This window comes from Lathyrus oleraceus, chromosome 4, assembly GCF_024323335.1.
Source record: "Lathyrus oleraceus cultivar Zhongwan6 chromosome 4, CAAS_Psat_ZW6_1.0, whole genome shotgun sequence".
Classification (NCBI taxonomy): Eukaryota; Viridiplantae; Streptophyta; class Magnoliopsida; order Fabales; family Fabaceae; genus Lathyrus; species Lathyrus oleraceus.
The window spans coordinates 317,216,607-317,242,098 of record NC_066582.1 but is presented as its reverse complement, the minus strand read 5'-3'; the positions used below and the strand labels follow the sequence as shown (position 1 = coordinate 317,242,098).

The window sequence follows — 25,492 nt, the reverse complement described above, 5'->3', positions numbered from 1 at the left end:
AGAATCCATGACTGTATTCACATAGTTATGATACCAGTTCACAAAATGGGTTGAGAGAGAGACTGTGTTTATATAGAAAACACGGATAAGAGAAACATACACTAAATAGAAAATATAACCACAAGGGATAAGTGTATGAGAGAAGAGTGAAAATGATCAAAGAAGATCATCAGAACCGAAATGCACAACAAGAAGAAAATATGTGCAAGGAGAGAAGAAGAAGAATGAAAACTTCATTCTTCTACACTCAGGAGCAAACAATTCATATTCTGCTCAAGAGTGTAAACCTTTTTGTATATTCTTAACCAAGAAGAACACACATAAACACAAGGTTAATACCATACTCTTTTGTTAAGAGAATCTGAAGACTCTGGCCGTTGTGCTCAGAGTAAGTCTTTTTCTATTAGATTGAGAAAATAAGTCTCTTGTTGAGTGCTTGAGCAAAAAAGTCTCTTTCTGGGTGCTTGAGCATTGAAGTATCATGCTTGCACGCTGATCAGGAAGTCCTGAACGAGTTGTTTAGGCATTAAAGTCCCATGCTTGAGGGCAGAGCAAGGAAGTCTTAATCAGTGTCATTGAGCATTGAAGTCTCATGCTTGCGGGCAAAGCAGGAAGTCCTGAACGGGTTGAGAGGACTTGTGATGTAATGAGATTGGACTACTCTCAGTTGAGAGGAACCGTGATATATTTTGTGTCTATTATTTACTTATGCATTTATATTCCGTTGTGCAAACAAACACCGAAGTCAAGCTCTGATCTGATTCAACCTCTTACTTGTATCAGAATTTGAGCTTGATACCTTAGGTTCTGAAACAGGGTTAAGAAAAGGAAGTAAACTTCTCACTGTTATTACTCATTCTGGTATCAAACTTTGAACGAGGTTTAGAATCTGATGTTCCGGAATCAGAAGTGAAAAGAGATTTTTAGGCATACACAATTCAACCCCCCTTCTTGTGTATTTTCTCACCTTCATATCCGACCAATAAATCGGGAAATGATAGTTCCCGTCCAACGCATACATAACTTAAGGGTATCTTTCCCCACTCTTCACTCGAATGAATTTATCCTTGAAACCTTTATAGTTGGTAGTATAATCATGAAGAAAACTCTTGCTCGGGACTCCACTAAGGGAAACCTAACCTCCTTTTTCTGCTCCATTCAACTCAAAGAATGAGAAGAATAAACCTTAAGTGGGAGTTATATGAACCGTCTCACAAACGAGTTCAAAAGCTTTAATAAAGCTTCGACCATTTGTGCGTAACTAAGAATGGGCAATATTTAAGGTTTTAAGGAGGTCGAATTCAAAATCAGTAAAGGGAATACAGATCTTAAAGTCCTCGATTACCCCTGAGTAAAAATAAAAATACTCATCTGGCACTCTCTTTAGCCGAGTAATACAACCTCTCTCATCAACTACACATGGTTCTAACACAACGTCCTCCTCGTTCCTGATAGAGGAAACTTGATTATTGGAGCGAAGCTTCAAAATGTCATTGTCGTCGATGATGTTGTGCTCATAATTTAGAACCTCTTTATCAATCAAAGATCATATTGTCTCCATAAGATTATCCATGAAATCGAACGATGAATACTCTGAGTCAGTTTTACTACTAGGCAACGAGATCTCACCATAAAATTCCCTAATAATCTTGTCAAACTCCGCTCGATTCAGATGACCCTCACACTCTCTCTCATGCATTAGTTCTAGAGTTTCCTTCTCTCATAAGCAATAAAGGAAATCGAGAACTCTCATGAATCATGATAATCTCGTATTATAACAGTAATAAAAGAGTTTAAAAAAGAGGGGAAAATAGTAAATAGGGTAGAAAAAATAATACGTGAGGCTTGAGCGTGCAAAAAGAACGGTTAATAGAGGAAGCAAAAGGAAGCTCGTCAGCAAAACTTGAAAGTGAGGTCGCTAGTTAGGTGAAAGAACAAATGAAAAAGGAGTCTTTTTATAAAAATAAGTTTACCACGACAAAGAAGTTGTATCGAACTAAAATCATGATGACAAGTTTGGGTTCCCATAAAAAGTCATCATGACAAGGAGAAAGAAATTTGTCATTATTAATCTTTTAAACCACTATCACACGGTAACTTACCGAATAAGTGATTGAATCAAGGAAGAAGGAATTCCAAGATTTTCCTATCCGAACACTTTAATCCGATTAGACCTCGTGAACGGGGAGGGGGGAGGGGGCTTATGTACATCCTGGAATTCCAAAGACCGAGTACGAAGGAGCAAATAAGTCAGATCTCGGTCAAGAAGAACAGTATTACAAGACATGAGCAAGTCGGATCCGGTCTCATAATGACTCTGGTAGATAAGCAAGTAAGATCCGACATCTTGAAGGTATTAGAAGGAAACATCAACAGTCACATACGAGTGTTACGAAACATCCCCATGATTGCATAAGAGTTACAAAAATTGATGGAAGAGGCATTATTTGAGAGTTAGGGGAGACGTCATACGTTACTAAAGATCACTTTAACATGGGATATGAAGGGGCATCCCTTAAATGACATTTGATGAGTGGACAAGTATAAAAGGAGACTTCCCAACGAGAAAGAGAGACAACTGATACCTCATACATATAGGACGATTGTGATCTCTCCTGACTCGTCTTAGGGAGATTTATCTAAATAGTATTTATCAGGAATAAAGATCAATGGAGCACGCCATAAAAAAATAATGGCGAATGCCCCTCATTTCAATGTTGTTATAACCCACGACTAGGAGATCAATTCGAGTCTACGGACTCAACATAAACAAGGATAAAACGACTCATTATATTATTTAAATACTCAGACAAACATAATCAAAATGAGTTAATGACAATAATGATTGGTCGAAGATAGGAATACATAGTTATTTACTGACCATAAAACACCATGATCATACCGATATATAAGGATATATTTATAATACACACAAGAAAAGAGAAGGAAGGAATTCACAAATGAGATACAACTAAGCTTAACTTATCATACATCAGTGAAATAACAACAATATTTTTTGCAATTACATTACCAATGAATTATTGTTATTCAAATTAAATTTTCATGGTTAATATAAGTGTTGGAACAAAAAAATTATACTTGATTCTAAGAGAGCATACTAAAATTAATTAAGAGATTCACAAATAAGAAAGGATTGAACTTCACTAATCCTATACTAGTGGGATAACAATGATGTGTTTTTAAGAGATTCACAAATAAGAAAGGATTGAACTTCACTAATGATGTGTTTTTAAGAGATTCACAAATAAGAAAGGATTGAACTTCACTAATCCTATACTAGTGGGATAACAATGATGTGTTTTTTGCAACTCCGATTATACATGAGTTTATCGTATGTATGACGAATTTCCACAATATATGGAAGCAAAAATAGAAAGAAAAAGATATTATGTGATATAAGTGTTTATAATCCATAGCTCTGGTCACGATGGATTAATGGGAAGTGATAAATTTTGGATAGTCAAGATATCCCAATCCCATATTACATACTTTTACCATATTGAGGCTCATCATAAATTTTTCTTAAATTTTCTGAGATTTAATTTTTCCTTTAATACCTACTCGGTATTGAAATTTTCATAAAAAACTACTATGGCATTATTGATAATAATGGTATCCCATTTTTAAGCCGTGCAAGCGAGCTAGCACAACCACTCATTTCATGTGGATCAAATATACTTCCAATGAAAAAAAAAAAAAAAAAAAAAAAAGATTCTGAGGAGACTGACCAAGTCAACCCACTAAAGATTAAGTTCTTCTTTATATTATAAGACAGTCCTATTGAATAACCTATCTTCAACTTTTGGTGGTTCTCGTTAATTAATAGCTTGTAAGCACAAGAATGGGCACTCTACCTTTTATGCTTTTTTCTCTCAAGTTCCTATTGTTTTCCATCCAAATTTCCTCTGAAACTGATATCATAACTCAGTTTCATTCTCTTCATGATGGAAGCACATTGACCAATGGAGCATTTGAGTTGGGTTTCTTCAGTCCAGGTAGTTCTACAAACCGCTACGTAGGAATTTGGTTCAAAAATGTCCCTATAAAAACGGTTGTCTGGGTTGCCAATCGTAACCATCCAATTCAGGACAAATCCGGAACATTGAGTATAAGCAAGGAAGGAAACATTGTCCTTCAAAGCAAAAATGGCACAAATCATTGGTCAACAAACATAACAACCAAAGTCTCAACCTCAAACTTGGTAGCAGGGCTCTTAGGATCCGGCAACTTCGTATTAACCGACGAGAAAGACAACCGTGACAGTGGATTTTACTTGTGGCAGAGCTTTGACTATCCTACTGATACAATCCTTCCAGGAATGAAGTTTGGTTGGAATCTAACAAGCCGCTTTAATAGGCGCCTAACAGCATGGAACAATTGGGACGACCCTTCTTCAGGTCAAATTACTTATGGCTTCATAAAAAGTGACTTGCCTGAATCGAAAATCCAAAATGGTTCATCAGTGATATACAGAAGTGGACCTTTTAATGGCCTTCGTTTTGGTGCTACACAAAAACTGAAACATGTTCCATTATTCATCGTTGATTTTGTGTACAAAACTGATGAGTATTATTTTCATTATCAACCCAAAGATCCTTCACTACTCTCAAGAATTGTTATCAACCAAACTGTTTCGGCGCTGCAGCGCTTTATTTGGGTTGAAGAGAATCAAAAATGGATATTGTATTTGAATGTTCCGAGAGATGAATGTGATAATTACAACCGATGTAGTTCCTTTGGGATTTGTGCGATGATTGGTAAGTCCTCAATGTGTGAGTGCTTAAGCGGGTTCACTCCCAAATCACCTCAAAATTGGAGTGTAAAGGACTGGAGTCAAGGATGCATGCGTAATGAAAATTGGAGATGCAGAGAGAAAAATAAAGATGGGTTCATCAAATTTCAAAATGTAAAGGTCCCGGACACTAAGAAATCTTGGATAAGTAAAAGTATGACACTTGAGACATGTAAGGTCAAATGTTGGGAGAATTGTTCTTGTACAGCTTATGCCAACTCCAACATTACAGGAAATGGAAGTGGTTGCATCATTTGGTTCAGTGATCTTTTGGACATGAGACAATTGCCTGATTCTGGACAAGATTTATATGTTAGATCCTCTGCCATAGAAACAAGTATGGAATTTAATTTTTAATTAACAATTTATGTGTTTTTCGAATTTTAATTATTGATTTTTATTTCATTTTTCAATTCAAGCAAACCGAGATGATTCAAGAAAAAGGATGGTTGTTGTCACAAGTACCACTTGCTCAATTATTGTGATACTTTTTCTATTCATCATCGTTTTTTGTTGGAGGAGAAAAGCTAAATCTAAATTTAGAGGTAAGTGTTCGGACTTTACAATTTTACTCTTTTGTTTTGTTTTTTTCAAATTTAAGTTTGTCTTATTAAAAAATAAAAAATTTAAATTGGATTCAAAAGTTTGTTTTTAGATTTGAGGTCTGATTGATTTATTAATCTATTTGAAAATCTATTTCAGTTAAATATATATAATAAACAATTTAATTAATGTTTAAGTGATGATAAGACTAATTTTTTTTTCCATTTAGTTTAATCAATTTTTTCAAATTTTTTGTAAAATTATTTATTTTCGTAAGTTTATAAAGTAACTTATGATAATGTTTGTAAATCTTTTTAGCTTATTTTCACGATAATTAGATTTTATTTTTGTATTTAAATTTAAAGTACAAAATATAAAATAATACTAATAAATTTATATATATTTATTAAAATAAGTTGATTTGATAAATTTAAAAATACTTTTTATAGTTAGTGACCTAATCATCTTAACTAAATAGACTTTTAAATAGACTTTTTTTTATTTAAAAAATATTTAATTTAATTTAAACTTATATAAATGATAGATTTTTCTTATTTGGTTTATTTTAAATAGATTAAAATTAGATAAGAAAAGAGCATAATTCGGCCAATTCTATTGTTGATTTATACAAATAATTAGGGTTTTAATTATTTATATAAACCAACATTAAAATGGGTCGACTTATTTTTTTACCTAATTCTAAATGTTTTATTATTTTTTCTCAAAATAATTATAGTATTTTATAAAATTATTTATCCTAAAACAAGTATTGTATTTTAGTTTTTAATATAGTTTTAATATTTATCTTCTAATTATACTCTCTAATTAATACTCTCAATTTATATAAACCAACATTAAAATGGATTGTCTTATATTTTTTTTACCTAATTCTAAATGTTTTATTATTTTTTCTCAAAATAATTATAGTATTTTATAAAATTATTTATCCTAAAACTAATATTATATTTTAGTTTTTAATATAATTTTAATGCTTATCTTCTAATTATACTCTTATTAATACTCTCAACTTAAAGATTGATAGATCTATCTAACTGTAATCTATTAAATATTATCTATTATGTGAACCACAAATTCATTCCTCCCACTTCATTACTAATTTTGACTTGGGATATCTACGATATATATCTTAAACCGATGTGTTCCTACGTCCTACACCATTAGTCTTGTTGTTTGGTTAGTATCAATATAATACTTCATTCCTGCCTAAGTTTGAAAGGATTTCAGTTTTAAAGCTTCCATCTTGATAAGTACTGTTTGAAAGGATTTCAGTTTTTAAGTTTTTAAAAATATTTTATAAAATAATCTTAAAAAGTTGTTTGAAAAAAAATAAAAAACAAACTATGTTTGTTAATTTAAATTTTGAAAACTGATAGAATAAAAATTTAAAAAAGAAAACTTATTTTATTCACATTTTATTTTTATAGTAATTTTTTCAAAAATATTTTATTTTATAGAGATACAGTTCAAAATATTTATAGAATAATATTTATATTATTAAATTTTAATGTAAAATTCATTTTATATTTCTAAAGCATTCATTAATATTTTAGAATCATTATATTTATATATGTGGGCTGGATGTTAGAATAATCATATTAAGATTTAATTTTTTATATATTTTATATTAATTATATTTATATTTATATTTGTATCTATAATATAAATATTTAAGGAGCATATCATATTTTTAAATGCTAACTAAGTATAAGTTTCATTGTCATTGTTTAAGGGGGTTGGACCTGCAAGAATACAACTTCAACGTCCAAGTTAGTAATTGAGTCCAAAAATGATAGTGTGAAGTATCTAGAGTAGGGATGACAATTGTATTCATATCTAATGGGTATTCGTAAAAAAATACTTATAATAGATAGGTTAAAATCCATAAAATGGATATGGACTAAGACATAGATAATTACTCATTAAGATTGGCGAGAATATGGATGCGGGTACGGGTACTTTAGTATCCACCCCATCCCATACTCGCACAATGTATATTTATATATTTTAATTTATATCATCATATAAAAAATGTATCTCTATCTCTTTAAAAAATACAACACAATTAAACTATTACACATTTTAATATAAATGTTCGTTTATTTCATAATTCAAAAGTAAAATCTTTGAATGTTTTATAAATTTTGTTAAAAATTTAAAATAATATGATATATTCAATTGATAGATTAATTTTTACTAGACCTACGAATAATGGGTACAAATAACGGGTATGAGTAAAGATTGGTTCCCACGCATGTATGGGCTCGAGTACGAGGATTTTATAAAACTGAGGATTTAGGGACGAATACTATAGTATCTTACCGAAATCATACCCATGGTCATTCCTAATATAAAGTGTGCGTACCTTTAGTCTTACGCATACTGCTGTACTTATATATGTGCCATATAGTTATTAGACATTGTTGTGTCTTGAGCTTAACCTTTTTGGGAGTGATAAATTGGTCTCTTCTTCATTGGGCTAGTGGGCGGACCAGAAAAGTTTCCCTAAATGCTTATCGTGATGTGTAGAACAAGAAGCCTTTCAAAGTTGGTGCCGACCTCATAATGTTGCATTGATTTCCTTAGGGAAGTGGAAAAATCCGGGGAATCGGTCGTAAGATGAGTGAGGAACATGTGGATTAAATGTATTTCTCATCATTGAGACGTTTCACATGAATTTCAAACATGTGTCTTTAGTTTCATAGGTTAGGGCGTGTCGCCCCTTTCTAGGGTGCTCAATTGCATTCAAGTGTTGTTGTGTTTAAGGTAAGATCTAATAATTGCCTTTTGTCTCTCCATTTCCTTTTTCATCTTTATCATTGATCAATTCACCCCATTTTAGCTTATATAAAGATAACTTGGCTTTTTGGGTCTTTCGCTCCCATTACGAAATGAAACACGCCTTATCGTTGTGAAATCAATTTTCTTTTCCTTAAATTCTAGTTACCCTGGATTACATTGTTTTCTTTATCCGTTAAAGTAGTAAGTCTTTTTAATCATCATCATCCTTTCATTCCCTTTGTTTTACATCGTTTCTCCACCTCTCATTCCCTCTAAGTACCGTTTATAGCCTTTAACTATTGTTTCGTTATTTTCATTATACTTGTCATGTCCAATATAGATGATCAACCTATGGGATTGGAGATTAGCTTTGATAGTGGTGACTCTTCGTCATTTGTTGGGGGTAGAAAAGTCAAATGATTTGGATACTAATTCCTTGATGAATAATTACCCTAACACAAATACAGTAGTCATCTCTAATAGTTTTGCATTTGACGATGCTTCTAATAAATCCTTTTTTGATAAAACCTCCTCCGATGAGTCTTTTCATGGTTTTATGATGAAAGTGCTAGAAAATCCATTAATGATGACCAAAAAAATAATGCTACCTCTACTTCCCTAGGGTTAACTCATAGATTTCCCCCATTTGTCCAACTCGTATGAAACACGGAGATTACATCCCAAGATAAGTGGAGGACTCATTCCTTTATTAGGTCTTATAGGATTATACATGCATATGATTCTAGCTAGATCAATATCGAAGATCATATTAAAATTCAGAATCAAACTTCCCTCCTTGGTTGGCACTGCTCGATACTCGAAGGCTAGGGAAATACATTATCCTAGGAGCGTGACAACCTTGTGGAACTGACTGATGCAAACTAATATTGTTGGGTAGATCCTGAATTGTTAGGGATTATGTATGTCTAAGACAATATGGTCAGAATGGAAAATGCTCTCATATAAGTAGGTCCACCCTTTGCTTGAGTGAGAATTCATGGGTTGTCTTAAGAACACTGGAGGCCTAGAGACGCCTTTGCAATTGTATGTTATAGTTTTGGTAAACTTGGATTTAACTAAAGAGTTAAGATATAAGATCTTGGTTAAAAGGATAAGATTTTATTTTTTTGTTGATATTGAATATTGACAATTTATGAATTCTGCAATTTCTACTATTGCATTGGTCATTCTATGATGACTTGCAACAAAAGAAACATCAACATCAAAGAGAACAAGGAACATGAAAAGGATCAAAAAGATGAACGATAAAAAGGATCTATGTGTCAATCAACAAGAAGTCTAAAGAGGCAGGTAGAAAATCCTATTTTGAAGAACAATGCAGATAATTAAAACATTGGTGAATCTAGTGGGATGAATAAGAGGTTATATGCAACTCTAGCAAAGTATCCCCGGGTGGTAATTGAGGAAAACAAGACTGATAGTTCTAAAATAAACTATGATAAGGAGTGTGTGTATACTTTGGTAATGGTTACTGATGAGGATGTGCATGAAACTCAAAAGGATTAGATGGGGAGGAAACTTTCTGATAAGAAGGACAAATAACTCCTTAAGATTTCCTAAGTTAACATGGACCAACCAGAGAGAAATGTTTTTCATGATACGATGAACATTGATGAGGACCAAACGTTTGAGAATTTTCAGTAGGCCAGATCTAGGAGAAAGAAGAACAAGAGTGTTTCCCTCATCATAAAAATATCTACTTTCAAATTTGGTTTGACTTCAATTTATGCTTCTAATAATCATGTCCATCGCAAGAACCTTTAGGATAACCTTCAAATTTACAACCTTGGTTTTCCTTGGTGCTCATGTGTGATTTCAATTTCACCATTGGCAATAATGAATATAAAGGGTCTTATATACCTGCTAGTAGACCTATGTAAGACTTCTTCAATTGGTTTAAGTTAAATCATATTATCCATCTTCCCACCACAAGCATGGCCTACACATGGTGTAATAATAGACATGGCAAGGCCCACACATAAAAAATATTATATAAGGCAATTTGTAACCACGCTTTGTTAGACATGTGCTCTACCTTATCCTGTATCACTTTAGTGAAAACTCAATCTTATAATTATCCCATTCTTCTGAACTTTTACATAAATGACACAATATTTGCTGCTCAATTCAAGTTCATGCAAATATGGACATTGCATGAGGAATGGCATATCCTTAACACTTCTTGTTGGGACACAAAGGTGGTGGGTTTCCCTATGTTTATCTTGGATAAAATATCTTTAAATCCTAAAATATAGGCGGAAGCTTTGGAATAAAGAAACTTTTGGCTTCTCTTAACATTGAGGGTGAAACAATATCAGACCGTGACAAGATAATTGAGCATGTAACTGACCATTTGAATGATTTTTTTAACTCATATACTATTTTGCTGGACAATGGTATGATGGAAGATTACCTTCCCAAACATGTAACAAATTAAGCAAATACTCATCTCAATTTGATATCTTTTCACAAAGAAATCAATAATTCCATTTGGAGTCTAAACAAATATGATACCCATGGACCTAATGGATTTGGAGCTTACTTCTTTCAAACCTAGTGGGATATTATAGAAGATGATGTCATAAATTCAGTCACACAATTCTTTGTAGAGGATTGGATCCTTCCTCATTATAACTCAAATTAAATCATCCTAATTCCTAAAAAATCATAATGTTCATTCCCTAGACCATTACAAACTAATTTCCTTAGCCAAGTTCAAACACAAAGTTTAATCCAAAATCTTTGCTGATAGGCTTGAAATCGTACTGACAATCATCATTTCTGTGGAGAAAAAAGGTTTTAGTTTTGGTAGTAACATCAAGGACTCCATTTGTTTGACCTTTGAGGCTTTCAATTTGTTAGATATTTTTTATGGTAATATGGCCCTCAAAATTGACATTTCCAAAGCTTTAGACACTTTGAACAAGACCTTTCTTCTCAAAGTGCTGGACTCTTTTGGCATTTGTGGAAAATTATTCTTTTGGATCATTATTATTATCCATTGAACTTTTTTTATCAATTTCTATTAATGGAAAGCAAAATGGTTTCTTCCACAGTCAAAGAGGTGTTAGGCAGGGGGATCCTTTTTCACCTCTGCTTTTCTACTTGGGTGAAGATGCGCTCAGTAGAGGAATCTCCAAGTTGATTGATGACCACTAAGTCATGCCAATGAAAGGGACTATAAATTTTAAAGTTCCATTTCACACTCTCCATGCGGATGATATCATGCTTTTCTACAAAGCTAACTTCAAATACATAGAGGAAAATGATAAGATCTTAAAGAGATATGCAGACTGTTTTGATTAAATATGCAATGATTTTAAATCAACAATTTTTGTTGGTGATATGACTTTATTGGCATTTCTTCATCAATCTTCTACCTCTCATAGTGTTAATCATCTTGTAACTCAACATAAGTCCAATTCAGGTATTATCTACACTATTCCTAATCAAGACATTGATGAACCTTTCATTCTTGACACAAGAGCAACTGATCATGTGTGCTTTTCTAGAAGATTATTCTCTTGTTTGAAAAGAATTCCTTCAATCACTGTTAAATTACCTAATGGTTCCTTAGTCTCAACCAATTTTGAACGAACTATTCATTTTGATGATAATTTTGTTTTGAAAAATGTGTTGTACATGCCTCACTTTACATTCACCTTCTTTTTGTGCCTAAACTTACTCTTAATCTACAATGTCAATTAGTTTTTGATACCACATATTGTTTCATACATACCTCTAACTCCAAGAAGATAATTGGTGCAGCTGAATTAAGAGAAGGATTGTACATTCTCAATCACCCTCAATTTTCGCTCCCTTTTACTCTACCTTCTTGCATTAACTAATTACTTTCCAAGCACAAGTCTAGTTTAGCCGTCAATTATACATTCCCTAGGCCTGACAATAATTGCAACCTTTGGCATTGGAGACTTGGTCATCCATCAAGTACCAAGTTGAATGAAACAAAGAAAAATTATCCTTTTATCACAATTGCACCTTCTACTTTACCCTGTGATGTTTTTTTAATGCTAAGCGAAAAAGATTGCCATTTCCTGATAGTACTCATAATTCTTCTCATATATTTGATATGGTACACATGGACATTTGAGGTCCTTTATCCATATCTTCCATCAATGGTCATAATTACTTCCTGATTGTAGTTCATGACAAGAGTCGCTTTACTTGGTTTTTTCTCATGAAAACCAAGTCTAAAACAACCAATATTATCAAAGCCTTTGTTTCCATGGCCCTTACTCAATACAATAAATCCATTAAATGTCTTAGATCAAATAATGGTAATAAGTTTCTACTACAAGATTATTATAAATCCAATGGCATTATTCATCATACTTCATGTGTTGGTACTCCTCAACAAAATGGCATAGTTGAGAGGAAACACCAACACATTCTTGCCATCACTCGAGCCCTTTTGTTCCAAGCTCAACTCCCTAAAATTTTATGGTCCTATGCAGTCAATCATGCCATCTATATCCTTAATAGACTTACCACACCTTTCTTATATAACAAGTCACCCTTTCAAATATTGTATAATCGTCTTCCTGATATTCATTCCCTTAGAGTCTTTGGCTCTTTATGTTTTGCTTCCACATAGAAAGAAGCTAGATTCTAGGTCTAGAAAATGTCTATACTTAGGACTCAAACTTGGAGTCAAGGGTCACATGTTGTTTGACTTTCATTCCAAGGAAATCTTCTTATCTAAGGATGTTATATTTTTTTGAAACCATTCTTCCTTATAAACATTCTTCCAATTCTCCATCTAATCATCGTCTTTCTTTCTCTCATCCATCTCATTCTAATGGTGTTTTTTATTTCCCTTTTATTGTTGACTCTAACTCACCTCTTTCATCTACTACTCAACAATCAAACTCACGTGTACCTACCCCTGTCACCAGTCCTGACAATGCTTCTCCTAACCTTCCCAATTCCCCTAACATTCCTTCCAAATCCAATAGTCCACGTATCCCTAATCCTTTGTCGAATCCTGATTTTCAATTTGAGAAGATCAACTAGAACTAGCAAACCTCCTACTTATCTCCAAGATTACTATTGCAACCTAATTGAGAATACATTTCAGCTTAACAATTCAACTACCATTCAATCTTCTTCCCAAAGTAAGTATCCTTTATCTAAGTTTCTTTCTTACCACAATCTCTCTCCTGCACACAATCAATATATTCTTCATATGTCTTCTATTTCTGAGCCTAAAACATATGAAGAAAATATATGTAATAATCATTGAAGTGATGTTATCCAATATGAACTAACTGCACTCATCCAGACTCATACATGGAACTTAGTTCCTTTGCCTCAACACAAGAAAGCCATTGGGTGTAGATGGGTTTTCAAACTCAAACTACATGTTGATGGTTCTATAGAGAGGTACAAAGCACGTTTAGTGGCCAAGGGTTTCACCCAAACTGAAGGTCTGGATTACATTGACACTTTCAGCCCTGTTGTCAAAATGACAACCATCAGGGTTTTCATGACCATTGCAGTTGCACAACATTGGCCTTTGTTTCAGCTTGATGTCAACACAACCTTCCTACATGGTGACCTTCTTGAAGAATTCTATATGCAACCTCCTCATGGTATTTCATTTCCTCATCCCAACATGGTTTGCAAGCTCCAAAAGCTTCTTGATGGCCTGAAACAGGCAAGCAGACAATGGAATACTAAACTCACTGAAACTCTATTACAATTGGGATACACTCAATCTAAATCTGATTACTTCTTATACATTAAATCCAATGGCCTTCAATTCACAATCATCCTTCTTTATGTAGATGGTTTGGTCTTAGGGGGGACTGATGTTGATGAGATCACTAACATTAAGACCCTTTTACAAAACAAATTTAGCATCAAGGATCTAGGAGTTCTTAAATACTTTCTTAGATTTGAAGTAAGCAGGTCCAAAGAAGGAATCACCCTTTGTCAAAGGAAATACACATTGGATCTATTGCAGGATGTAGGCCTAATTGGTGAAAAACCATGCAATACTGCCATTCAGCCTCATCTTCAGTTACACAAAGGATCTGGTAAACCTATTTCTAATCCTACTGAATACAGGAAATTTATTGGGAGAGTCATGTATCTCACACATTCCAAGCCTGAGATATCAAATTTTGTAAGCAAACTTAGTCAATTTTTTAGTGCTCCTACTACTTACTGAACACATGTTAGTTGGCATTCATGTTCTAAAATACCTCAAAAGAAGTCCTGGTAATGGTCTACTCTTTAGTTCATCATCAGTTCTTACAATTAAAGGTTTCTCAGATTCTGACTGGGAGCATGCCCCGATACTAGAAGGTCAACAACTGGTTTTTGCTTCTTCCTTGGGAATTATTTGATAAGTTGGAAAAGCAAGAAACAAACAGTCATGTCCAAATCATCATCTGAAGCAGAATATCGAGCATTGGCACAAGTGACATGTGAAGGACAATGGCTCTTGTATCAGCAGCAGTATTTTCAGATTAAACACTTAGCTCCAGTTGTAATCTATTGTGACAACAAGTCAGCTCTTCATATAACAATTAATCATGTCTTCCATGAAAGAACTAGGTATATTGATATTGATTGCCATGTGGTGAGAGACAAAGTGCAGGCAAGAATTCTTCACTTGCTTCCCATTACATCGAAGGACCAAGCAGTTGATATCTTGACAAAATCTATGCATGTAAGACCTTTCAGCAACCTTAAAAGCAAGCTAGGAATGATTAATATCTATTCCAGCTTGATGAGGGATTTTAAGCATGATGAGCATTACGTTTGATGAGCTTTCTTAGTGTGCAAGTTACAATTAATATCATTAGTTGGTGAAGTATTTTTAGTTGGTTGTAAGAGTTAGTTAGGATGTAATTAACTCTACCTCACTATATATGCTTAATACCTTCTAATGATGTAGTTCAGTTGTGATAATATACAAGTTTCTTTTTCTTCTTCTTGTGATGCAAGCTTTATTGTTATATTCCAATAGTTCACAATTGGCCCCCTCTTTACAAGAAAGTGATTATTCATAGCATTGTCCACCCTATTAATGGCATCTAGTATGCCAGAAATCAATACAGGTTCATGGACAACAAAGTTTCCTAGAAAGCATGCATCAAAGCTATATCCTCAAATGTGAAACTATCTGGTAACTTGCCAATCAAGAAATCAAATTCATCCATAAATGACCTATGTATTATTAAGGCTTTTAACATAAAGATGAATCCTCTTGATCAAAGTAGAACTTTGGAGGATTTGTGGCACCCTCCTCTGTTGAAATGAGTTAAATGAAACTCTGATGGAGTGGCAATTGGAACACCCCATTGGAAGTTTTGTGGCATCCTTCTCTTAAGTGTAAGTTATCCCACTATTGTTGTAATTATAATCTAATATCAACAATTTTTTGGGGAGCTCAGTGGACTTGAAGAACATAACCAAGAACAAAAGACTAATGCCCTTAATATAGAAAAGCATCAACAATCTCTTTTCAAAATGTGGGGTCACCCCTATACGTTGAGTCATATTTAAATAATGTAAATTTTTTTTTTTTACATGATTAATTTATTTCACATGTAAGATTATTAACTTGAAGTATAAGTAGAAATTCACACGATTATTGAATCCTATTGACTTACACTTTTAAAGAAGACTTTCCTAGCATGAGAAAGCAAAATTTAAACTAAGAATGAGAATAGATAGTTGCAAAAGTAAAACACACTAATTTAAAATAAGGAACATGCAACTTTTATTATTTGCAAACAAGAAGAGACTTGGGTAGAGTTAGTGTGTATAGTTTTTTGAATCCTGTTAACTTATAGATGAAACATGAATCATAGAAACAAAATTAAAGGAAAGCAAAAGTGAACAAGAAGACCTGGAACTACCTTTCTTTGACTTTGGTGCAATAAAATTTGCCACTAATGACTTCTCAAATAACAACAAACTAGGAGAAGGTGGTTTTGGTCCAGTATATAAGGTAAGTAGATGTAAAATTTATCATGTTATTTGATGGTTAAAAGCATAGGAAAAAACCTAACTCTTTTTATTCATCATCGAACTACTTAGGGCATGCTATCAGATGGACACGAAATTGCAGTTAAAAGGCTTTCACATAGCTCTGCACAAGGAATAGAAGAATTTAAGAATGAGGTTTTATTTTGTTCCAAACTTCAACATCGAAACCTAGTTAAGGTCCTTGGTTTTTGCATTGAAGAACAAGAGAAATTACTCATCTATGAATATATGCTCAATAAAAGCTTAGACTTATTTCTTTTTGGTGAGTGCCTATGCAACTTGTTAAATCTTAACAATTTTGTTTATTCTATACTTGATTATTATTGTAGATAACATAAATATATAACTTTTTCAGATTCCTCTCGAAGTAAATTTTTAGATTGGTCTCAACGGTTTGCCATTATATGTGGTATTTCTAGAGGACTTATTTACCTTCACCAGGACTCTAGATTACGAGTCATACATAGAGATTTAAAAGCAAGTAATATTTTATTAGATGCTGATATGAGTCCCAAAATAGCTGATTTTGGCCTTGCTCGAATGTGTGGAGATGATCAGATTCAAGGAAACACAAGTAGAGTTGTTGGTACATAGTAAGTATATACTCAAAAGTGTTTTTTTTAAATTATATTATACATGACTATAACCTCAAATTGATACATTTGTTGTTTTTTTAGTGGTTATATGGCGCCCGAATATGCAATTGATGGAATATTCTCCATCAAATCTGATGTATATAGCTTTGGAATTTTATTGCTAGAGATTATAAGTGGAAAGAAAAATAAAGGACTTTCCCATTCAAATCGCAACTACAATCTTATTTCTCAGGTAAGTATCAAAAATAACTTCAATTTTCAAATATTAAAATGCATGTTAATGATTGTTATGGATTGTTATAGGCATGGAGATTATGGACAGAGTGCACACTGTAACACCCCGATAAAATAAGGCTAATTATTTTATTTGAATTAATATAATATTTATTAATTTAATTAATTAATTGGAAATACTATTGGATTATTATTATTATTATTTTGGAAAATATATAAGTTGGAAGTAAGAGAAAGAGCCTCATTGTTGGAAACAGAAAGTGTTACGTGAAAGAGCAGAAGCATCGTGAAAGTGGAAAAAGGGAAAAGGGGAAGAGCAAGAGCAGAGGTTGAAGAACGGAAAGGATTGAAGCTCAAAGATTTGCCGAATTATCTCAGGTAAGGGGTCTGAATCTTATTAAACGATAATATGCGAGCAATTTCATGTATATGTTGGACTGTTGATGGATTTTGAGGATGTTAGGGGAATTGGGAAAGTTGGGGTTTTGATGGAAAATCACGTCGGATGAAACTGTGTTTAGACTGTAATTGAATATATGTTTAGGTTAGTTATGAATTTCCGAACATATAGCTTTTTACGGAAGTTGAATCGGAGGTCCGGAAGTCCTCCAACGGCGGAAAATGCGGAGAACTCTGCATTCTGCCTTGTGTTAGCGCAGGTACTGCTGTTTTGTCTGCGTTAACCGGTTAACCCAGGGCGTTAACCGGTTAACACTGTTATATTTTGTGAAATGTGCTGTTTTGCCTGCGTTAACCGGTTAACCCAGGGCGTTAACCGGTTAACGCTGTTGCGTTTTGCCAGAAGAGGTATTTTTCCTGCGTTAACCGGTTAACCTATAGCGTTAACCGGTTAACACTGTTGCAGTGTGTAAAAATTGTTAGATTTTATGTTGTGAACCCAATTGTGAGTGGCCTATTGTAGTTAATTATGATGAGTAATTTTGTTGAGTTGTATGTCGTGCTATTGATGATGATAATACCATGACTATATGATGTTGTTGTTGCTATGTTGATTATGAGGCATGTTTGGTGTGCATGCATTCATGAAAGGCCGATGCCTAGTGATGAACGGACTGAGTTCCAATGATGTTGTTGACTCCGGGCTTGTTGAGAGGCTTGGTTCCTTACGGGGAACTCGGATTCTATGGTGATGAATCGGGGAGTGGTGATCCTGTAGTGGTCACAAGATGGGTATACCGAGTCGTGTTGAGTCATGCATGGGTGTGTGCATTGCATTTGATGTGTTGTTTTGTTGATGTTCATGAGTTGTTGATTATGATGATGATTATAAGCTGTGTTGGCATATGTGAAATATATAATTATGTTTATATTTCTGTCGTCATATTATTATTTAATAATGTAATTCTCACCCCTTCTGCATGTGTTTATGTTCATCTATGATGAGCAATGTGCAGATAAAGCGGAGTAGCTATTGTTGAGGTTTGAAGAATAAGGGTAGAGTTATTCTACAGAGTCGAGTCAAATGCTCTGGTCATGTGACACCGGGGATTATGGGATTCGATAGATAAATTATATTATTATTTACATTGTTTATGATGACGATTATGTTGAGATGATGTTGAACAGTATTACGAACGGTTATATGGCGAACGTTAATATTTTGTTGTTGTCCGCTGCGAAGTTTTAATAAATTAAATAATATGTTTTATGTTGTAATGTGTGATGCGATAATTGTTATGTTGTAAGAAATGTAAACTCTTCTACATGCTGTACTCTGATAATTTATTTAAATATGTCGTTTGGGTAGAAGGGTGTTACATTAGTGGTATCAGAGCATGGTCAGTCCAGTCGAGTCATAATGTGATGTTTTCCCTGTTGGTCGATTAGTGTAAATGACACTGTCGATATTTAACGGTTGTAGTTGTGTTGTGCAGAGTATGGCTGGAGAAAATGACCGTGCGATTGCTGAAGCTTTGGCTGCTATGGCGCAGGCTATGCAGGCGCAGCAGAATCCGCCGGTCGACGAGTTTAAGAATTTGGGAAGGTTCCTGAAGAATAACCCTCCTACATTCAAAGGGCGCTATGATCCAGATGGTGCTCAGATTTGGCTGAAGGAGATTGAGAAGATTTTCCGGGTGATGACGTGTACTGAAGCACAGAAGGTGCAGTTTGGTACGCATATGTTATCTGAAGAGGCTGAAAACTGGTGGGATAACACTCGACAGAGAATTGAAATACCAGGTACTGAGATGACTTGGGAAAGGTTCAAGACGGTCTTTCTGGAGAAATATTTTCCTGCTGATGTGCGATGTAAGAAGGAGATGGAATTTCTAGAACTGAAGCAGGGTAACATGTCTGTTGCTGACTACGCTTCGAAGTTTGAAGAGCTGGTGCAGTATTGCCCTCACTATAATAATGCTGATGCCGAGGGATCCAAGTGTGTCAAGTTTGAGAACGGGTTGCGTCCCGAGATCAAACAAGGCATTGGTTACCAGGAGATTCGTAGGTTTCCTACATTGGTTAACAAGTGCAGGATATTTGATGAAGATAGCAAGGCTAGGACTGCTCATTACAAGAGTCTTAGTGAGAAGAAGAATAAGGATCGTGGTAGTCCTTATGTATCTCCGAATGGTAAAGGTAAGCAGAAAATGGTAGATGAGAAGAAGCCAAGTGGGGGAGGATCTCCCATAACTGGTAAATGTTTCAAGTGTGGCGAGCCAGGCCACCGTGCGGATAGCTGTACCAAGAAAGTGCTGAGATGTTTCCGATGCGGTCAGGCTGGTCACAGAGTTACTGAATGTAAGGATGCTGGTCCGACATGTTTTAATTGTGGCGAGAAAGGCCATATCAGTTCGCAGTGCTCGAAACCGAAGAAGGCGGCTACTGCAGCCCATACTACTGGTAGGGTGTTTGCTCTGAGTGGGGCTGAAGCTCCTAAAGAAGATAATCTGATTAAAGGTACTTGCTTGATTAATAATGTTGAATTGCTTGCTATTGTTGACACTGGTGCTACTCATTCGTTTATTTCATATGAGTGTGCGACCAGGATTGGTGTGATTATGTCGTCCCTAGGCGGAAGTATGGTGATAGATACTCCTGCTAATGGTTCTGTGAAGACTTCTGTTGTCTGTCGAGGTTGTCATTTGACGATCTTTGAAAGAGAGTTCGTGGTTGATTTGGTGTGCTTACCCTTGCACCAAATTGATATTATTCTGGGAATGAATTGGCTAGAATTCTATGGCGTGTTTATCAACTGCTATAGGAAGACGGTACGGTTTTCTGAAGTTGGTGAGAATGATGAGGCAAGATTTCTATCTGCTAGGCAGGTGGGGGATTTTGTGAAAGAGGAAGCTCAGATATTCGCTTTATTTGCGTCTCTGCAAGCGGATAAGAAAGTGGTGAGTGTAGATTTGCCCGTTGTTGGTGAATTTCAGGATGTGTTTCCGGGGGATGTAAGTGATTTACCTCCAGAACGGGAAATCGAATTTGCTATTGACTTAGTACCAGGTACGAGTCCAGTGTCGATGTCTCCTTATAGAATGTCGGCAACTGAATTAGTTGAATTGAAGAAGCAGCTTGAAGAATTGCTTGAGAAGAAGTTTGTGCGTCCAAGTGTTTCTCCTTGGGGTGCACCAGTATTGTTAGTGAAGAAGAAAGAAGGTACGATGAGGTTGTGTGTCGATTATCGGCAGTTGAATAAGGTGACTATCAAGAATCGGTACCCATTGCCGAGGATTGATGATTTGATGGACCAGTTGATTGGGGCTCATGTTTTCAGTAAGATTGATTTGCGGTCGGGTTATCATCAGATCCGAGTGAAGTCAGATGATATTGCGAAGACTGCTTTCCGTACGAGGTATGGTCATTATGAATACACTGTGATGCCGTTCGGTGTATCTAATGCTCCAGGTGTGTTTATGGAATATATGAATCGTATATTTCATCCGTACCTTGATGATTTTGTGGTGGTGTTCATAGATGATATATTGATATATTCTAAGACGGAAGAAGAGCATGCAGGACATCTGAGAATTGTTTTGCAGGTGTTAAGAGAAAAGAAATTATATGCAAAGTTATCTAAATGTGAGTTCTGGTTGAAGGAAGTGAGTTTCCTTGGCCATGTGATTTCGAGTGGTGGGATTTCTGTTGATCCTGCTAAAGTTGAGGCTGTATTACAGTGGGAGACTCCGAAGTCTGCTACTGAGATACGCAGTTTTCTGGGGTTAGCTGGTTATTATCGCAGATTTATTGAAGGCTTCTCTAAGTTGGCATTGCCGTTGACGCAGTTGACTAAGAAGGGTCAAGTGTATGTGTGGGATGCAGCTTGTGAAGCGAGTTTTGTTGAGTTGAAGAGGCGGTTGACCAGTGCTCCAGTGTTGATCTTGCCTAATCCTGGTGAGTCCTTCGTTGTTTATTGTGATGCTTCTTTGATGGGTCTTGGTGGTGTTTTGATGCAGAATGGTAAAGTTGTAGCTTATGCTTCTAGACAGTTGAGAGTTCATGAGAGAAATTATCCTACGCATGATCTAGAACTTGCAGCTGTTGTATTTGTGTTGAAAATGTGGAGGCATTATCTGTATGGTTCCAGATTCGAAGTGTTCAGTGATCACAAGAGTCTGAAGTATCTGTTTGATCAGAAAGAGTTAAATATGAGGCAGAGGAGATGGTTAGAATTACTGAAGGATTTTGACTTTGAACTGAGTTATCATCCCGGTAAGGCTAATGTAGTTGCAGATGCGCTGAGTAGAAAGTCTCTACATATGTCTATGATGATGGTTCGGGAACTTGAGTTAATTGAACAGTTCCGTGATATGAGTTTGGGTTGTGAAGTTTCCGCTGATAGGGTAAAGTTGGGTATGCTGAAGTTGACTAGTGGAATTCTAGAAGATATTCGGAATGGTCAGCAAGTTGATGTCGCTCTAGTTGATCATATTACTATGGTTAACCAGGGTAATGGTGGTAATTTTGAGATTGATGAGAATGGCATCCTGCGATTTAAAGGTAGAGTTTGTGTTCCTGAGGTGTCTGAATTGAGAAAGAGTATTCTTGAAGAGGGCCATAGGAGTGGATTGAGTATCCATCCAGGTGCAACTAAAATGTATCAAGATTTGAAGAAGTTGTTTTGGTGGGCTGGTATGAAAAGAGATGTTGCCAAGTTTGTGTATGCCTGTTTGACTTGTCAGAAGTCAAAGATTGAACATCAGAAACCGGCAGGTATGATGCAACCTTTGAAGATTCCTGAATGGAAGTGGGATAGCATTTCCATGGATTTTGTGACGGGATTGCCGAGGACGGTGAAAGGTAATGATTCTATTTGGGTGATTGTGGATCGATTGACTAAGTCGGCGCATTTCTTGCCGATGAAGATTAATCACTCTTTAGAGAAGTTGGCAGAGTTGTATATTGAGGAGATAGTGAGGCTGCATGGTATTCCATCCAGTATTGTGTCTGATAGAGATCCCAGATTTACTTCTAGATTTTGGGAAAGTTTGCAGAAAGCGTTGGGGACCAAGTTGAGGTTGAGTTCAGCTTATCATCCTCAGACTGATGGTCAGACTGAAAGAACTATCCAATCCTTGGAGGATTTGTTGAGGGCTTGTGTGTTGGAGCAGAGTGGTTCTTGGGATAGTTATTTGCCGTTGGTGGAGTTTACTTATAATAATAGTTTTCATGCTAGTATCGGTATGGCTCCATATGAAGCATTGTATGGTAGGAGGTGTAGAACTCCATTGTGTTGGTATGAGTCAGGTGAGAGTGTGGTACTCGGACCTGAGATTGTGCAGCAGACGACTGAAAAGGTTAAGATGATTCAAGAGAAAATGAAGATTTCTCAGAGTCGTCAGAAGAGTTATCATGATAATAGGAGAAAGGCACTTGAGTTCCAAGAGGGAGATCATGTGTTCTTGAGAGTTACTCCGACGACAGGTGTGGGTAGAGCTTTAAAGTCTAAAAAGCTTACTCCGAGGTTTGTGGGTCCGTATCAGATTTTGAAGAGAGTTGGGGAAGTGGCGTATCGGATAGCTTTACCGCCGTCGCTTTCTAATCTGCATGATGTGTTTCATGTATCTCAGTTGAGAAAATATATTGCGGATCCTTCGCATGTTGTTCAGGTGGATGATATCCAGGTGAGGGATAATTTGACCGTTGAGGTGTTGCCAATTCGGATAGATGACCGAGAAGAGAAGACCCTGAGAGGTAAGAAGATTACTCTAGTGAAAGTTGTTTGGGGAGGTCCAGCTGGTGAGAGCTTGACTTGGGAGCGTGAAGATCAGATGAAGGAGTCGTATCCAACTCTATTTGCTTGAGGTATGTTTTCGAGGACGAAAACTTCTAAAGTGGGGGAGAGTTGTAACACCCCGATAAAATAAGGCTAATTATTTTATTTGAATTAATATAATATTTATTAATTTAATTAATTAATTGGAAATACTATTGGATTATTATTATTATTATTTTGGAAAATATATAAGTTGGAAGTAAGAGAAAGAGCCTCATTGTTGGAAACAGAAAGTGTTACGTGAAAGAGCAGAAGCATCGTGAAAGTGGAAAAAGGGAAAAGGGGAAGAGCAAGAGCAGAGGTTGAAGAACGGAAAGGATTGAAGCTCAAAGATTTGCCGAATTATCTCAGGTAAGGGGTCTGAATCTTATTAAACGATAATATGCGAGCAATTTCATGTATATGTTGGACTGTTGATGGATTTTGAGGATGTTAGGGGAATTGGGAAAGTTGGGGTTTTGATGGAAAATCACGTCGGATGAAACTGTGTTTAGACTGTAATTGAATATATGTTTAGGTTAGTTATGAATTTCCGAACATATAGCTTTTTACGGAAGTTGAATCGGAGGTCCGGAAGTCCTCCAACGGCGGAAAATGCGGAGAACTCTGCATTCTGCCTTGTGTTAGCGCAGGTACTGCTGTTTTGTCTGCGTTAACCGGTTAACCCAGGGCGTTAACCGGTTAACACTGTTATATTTTGTGAAATGTGCTGTTTTGCCTGCGTTAACCGGTTAACCCAGGGCGTTAACCGGTTAACGCTGTTGCGTTTTGCCAGAAGAGGTATTTTTCCTGCGTTAACCGGTTAACCTATAGCGTTAACCGGTTAACACTGTTGCAGTGTGTAAAAATTGTTAGATTTTATGTTGTGAACCCAATTGTGAGTGGCCTATTGTAGTTAATTATGATGAGTAATTTTGTTGAGTTGTATGTCGTGCTATTGATGATGATAATACCATGACTATATGATGTTGTTGTTGCTATGTTGATTATGAGGCATGTTTGGTGTGCATGCATTCATGAAAGGCCGATGCCTAGTGATGAACGGACTGAGTTCCAATGATGTTGTTGACTCCGGGCTTGTTGAGAGGCTTGGTTCCTTACGGGGAACTCGGATTCTATGGTGATGAATCGGGGAGTGGTGATCCTGTAGTGGTCACAAGATGGGTATACCGAGTCGTGTTGAGTCATGCATGGGTGTGTGCATTGCATTTGATGTGTTGTTTTGTTGATGTTCATGAGTTGTTGATTATGATGATGATTATAAGCTGTGTTGGCATATGTGAAATATATAATTATGTTTATATTTCTGTCGTCATATTATTATTTAATAATGTAATTCTCACCCCTTCTGCATGTGTTTATGTTCATCTATGATGAGCAATGTGCAGATAAAGCGGAGTAGCTATTGTTGAGGTTTGAAGAATAAGGGTAGAGTTATTCTACAGAGTCGAGTCAAATGCTCTGGTCATGTGACACCGGGGATTATGGGATTCGATAGATAAATTATATTATTATTTACATTGTTTATGATGACGATTATGTTGAGATGATGTTGAACAGTATTACGAACGGTTATATGGCGAACGTTAATATTTTGTTGTTGTCCGCTGCGAAGTTTTAATAAATTAAATAATATGTTTTATGTTGTAATGTGTGATGCGATAATTGTTATGTTGTAAGAAATGTAAACTCTTCTACATGTTGTACTCTGATAATTTATTTAAATATGTCGTTTGGGTAGAAGGGTGTTACACACACCAATGGAATTCATCGATACATGTTTGGAGAAGGGCTCATATGTCTCATCTGAAGTCATGAGATGCATTCATATTGGTCTTTTATGTGTGCAACATCATCCTAATGATAGACCAACTATGACATCTGTACTTCTAATGCTAACTAACGATAGTACTTTACCACAACCGAAAGAACCTATCTTTTTAGCTGAAAAGGTTTCAACTGAAACAGAATCTACTTGGAGAAACGAAATTCACTATTTGACAAATGAAATATCTATGTCAATATTGGAACCTAGATAGGGAATAGTTTTTTCAATGTGTGTTAGTGAATAAGAGTTGGGATGTGCTCTTCAGGTAAATATATGAATATTTTATGTTAGACCTTAAGTCAAGTGTAGGCATAAGGATGTTTTGCTATAATATTTACAAAACTATGGATTGTCTAGGTGTTTACCTAGAAAATCGGTAAACAACCGCTAATCTTCCA

General features: G+C 35.4%; 1 protein-coding gene across 5 annotated transcripts; it reads left to right on the top strand.

Moving 5' to 3' along the window:
• The first annotated feature begins 3,781 nt into the window (after window positions 1–3,781).
• LOC127075285 (G-type lectin S-receptor-like serine/threonine-protein kinase At4g27290) lies at window positions 3,782–24,867 on the top strand. Of its 5 annotated transcripts, none has more exons than XR_007786343.1 (8): window positions 3,785–5,150; window positions 5,233–5,358; window positions 16,021–16,160; window positions 16,250–16,460; window positions 16,554–16,791; window positions 16,876–17,026; window positions 23,497–23,617; window positions 24,655–24,867. XR_007786343.1 is itself a non-coding variant. In XM_051016772.1 (7 exons), the coding sequence occupies exons 1-7, from the start codon at window positions 3,863–3,865 to the stop codon at window positions 18,465–18,467; spliced, it is 2,178 nt and encodes a 725-aa protein (XP_050872729.1). In that variant the 5' UTR covers window positions 3,782–3,862; the 3' UTR covers window positions 18,468–18,656. The 5 variants fall into 5 exon arrangements, 2 of the variants coding, with proteins under 2 accessions (XP_050872729.1, XP_050872728.1); XR_007786344.1 differs by lacking the exon at window positions 23,497–23,617 and adding an exon at window positions 17,286–17,406; XR_007786342.1 differs by lacking the exons at window positions 23,497–23,617; window positions 24,655–24,867 and adding exons at window positions 17,286–17,406; window positions 18,444–18,656.
• The last annotated feature ends 625 nt before the right edge of the window (window positions 24,868–25,492 follow it).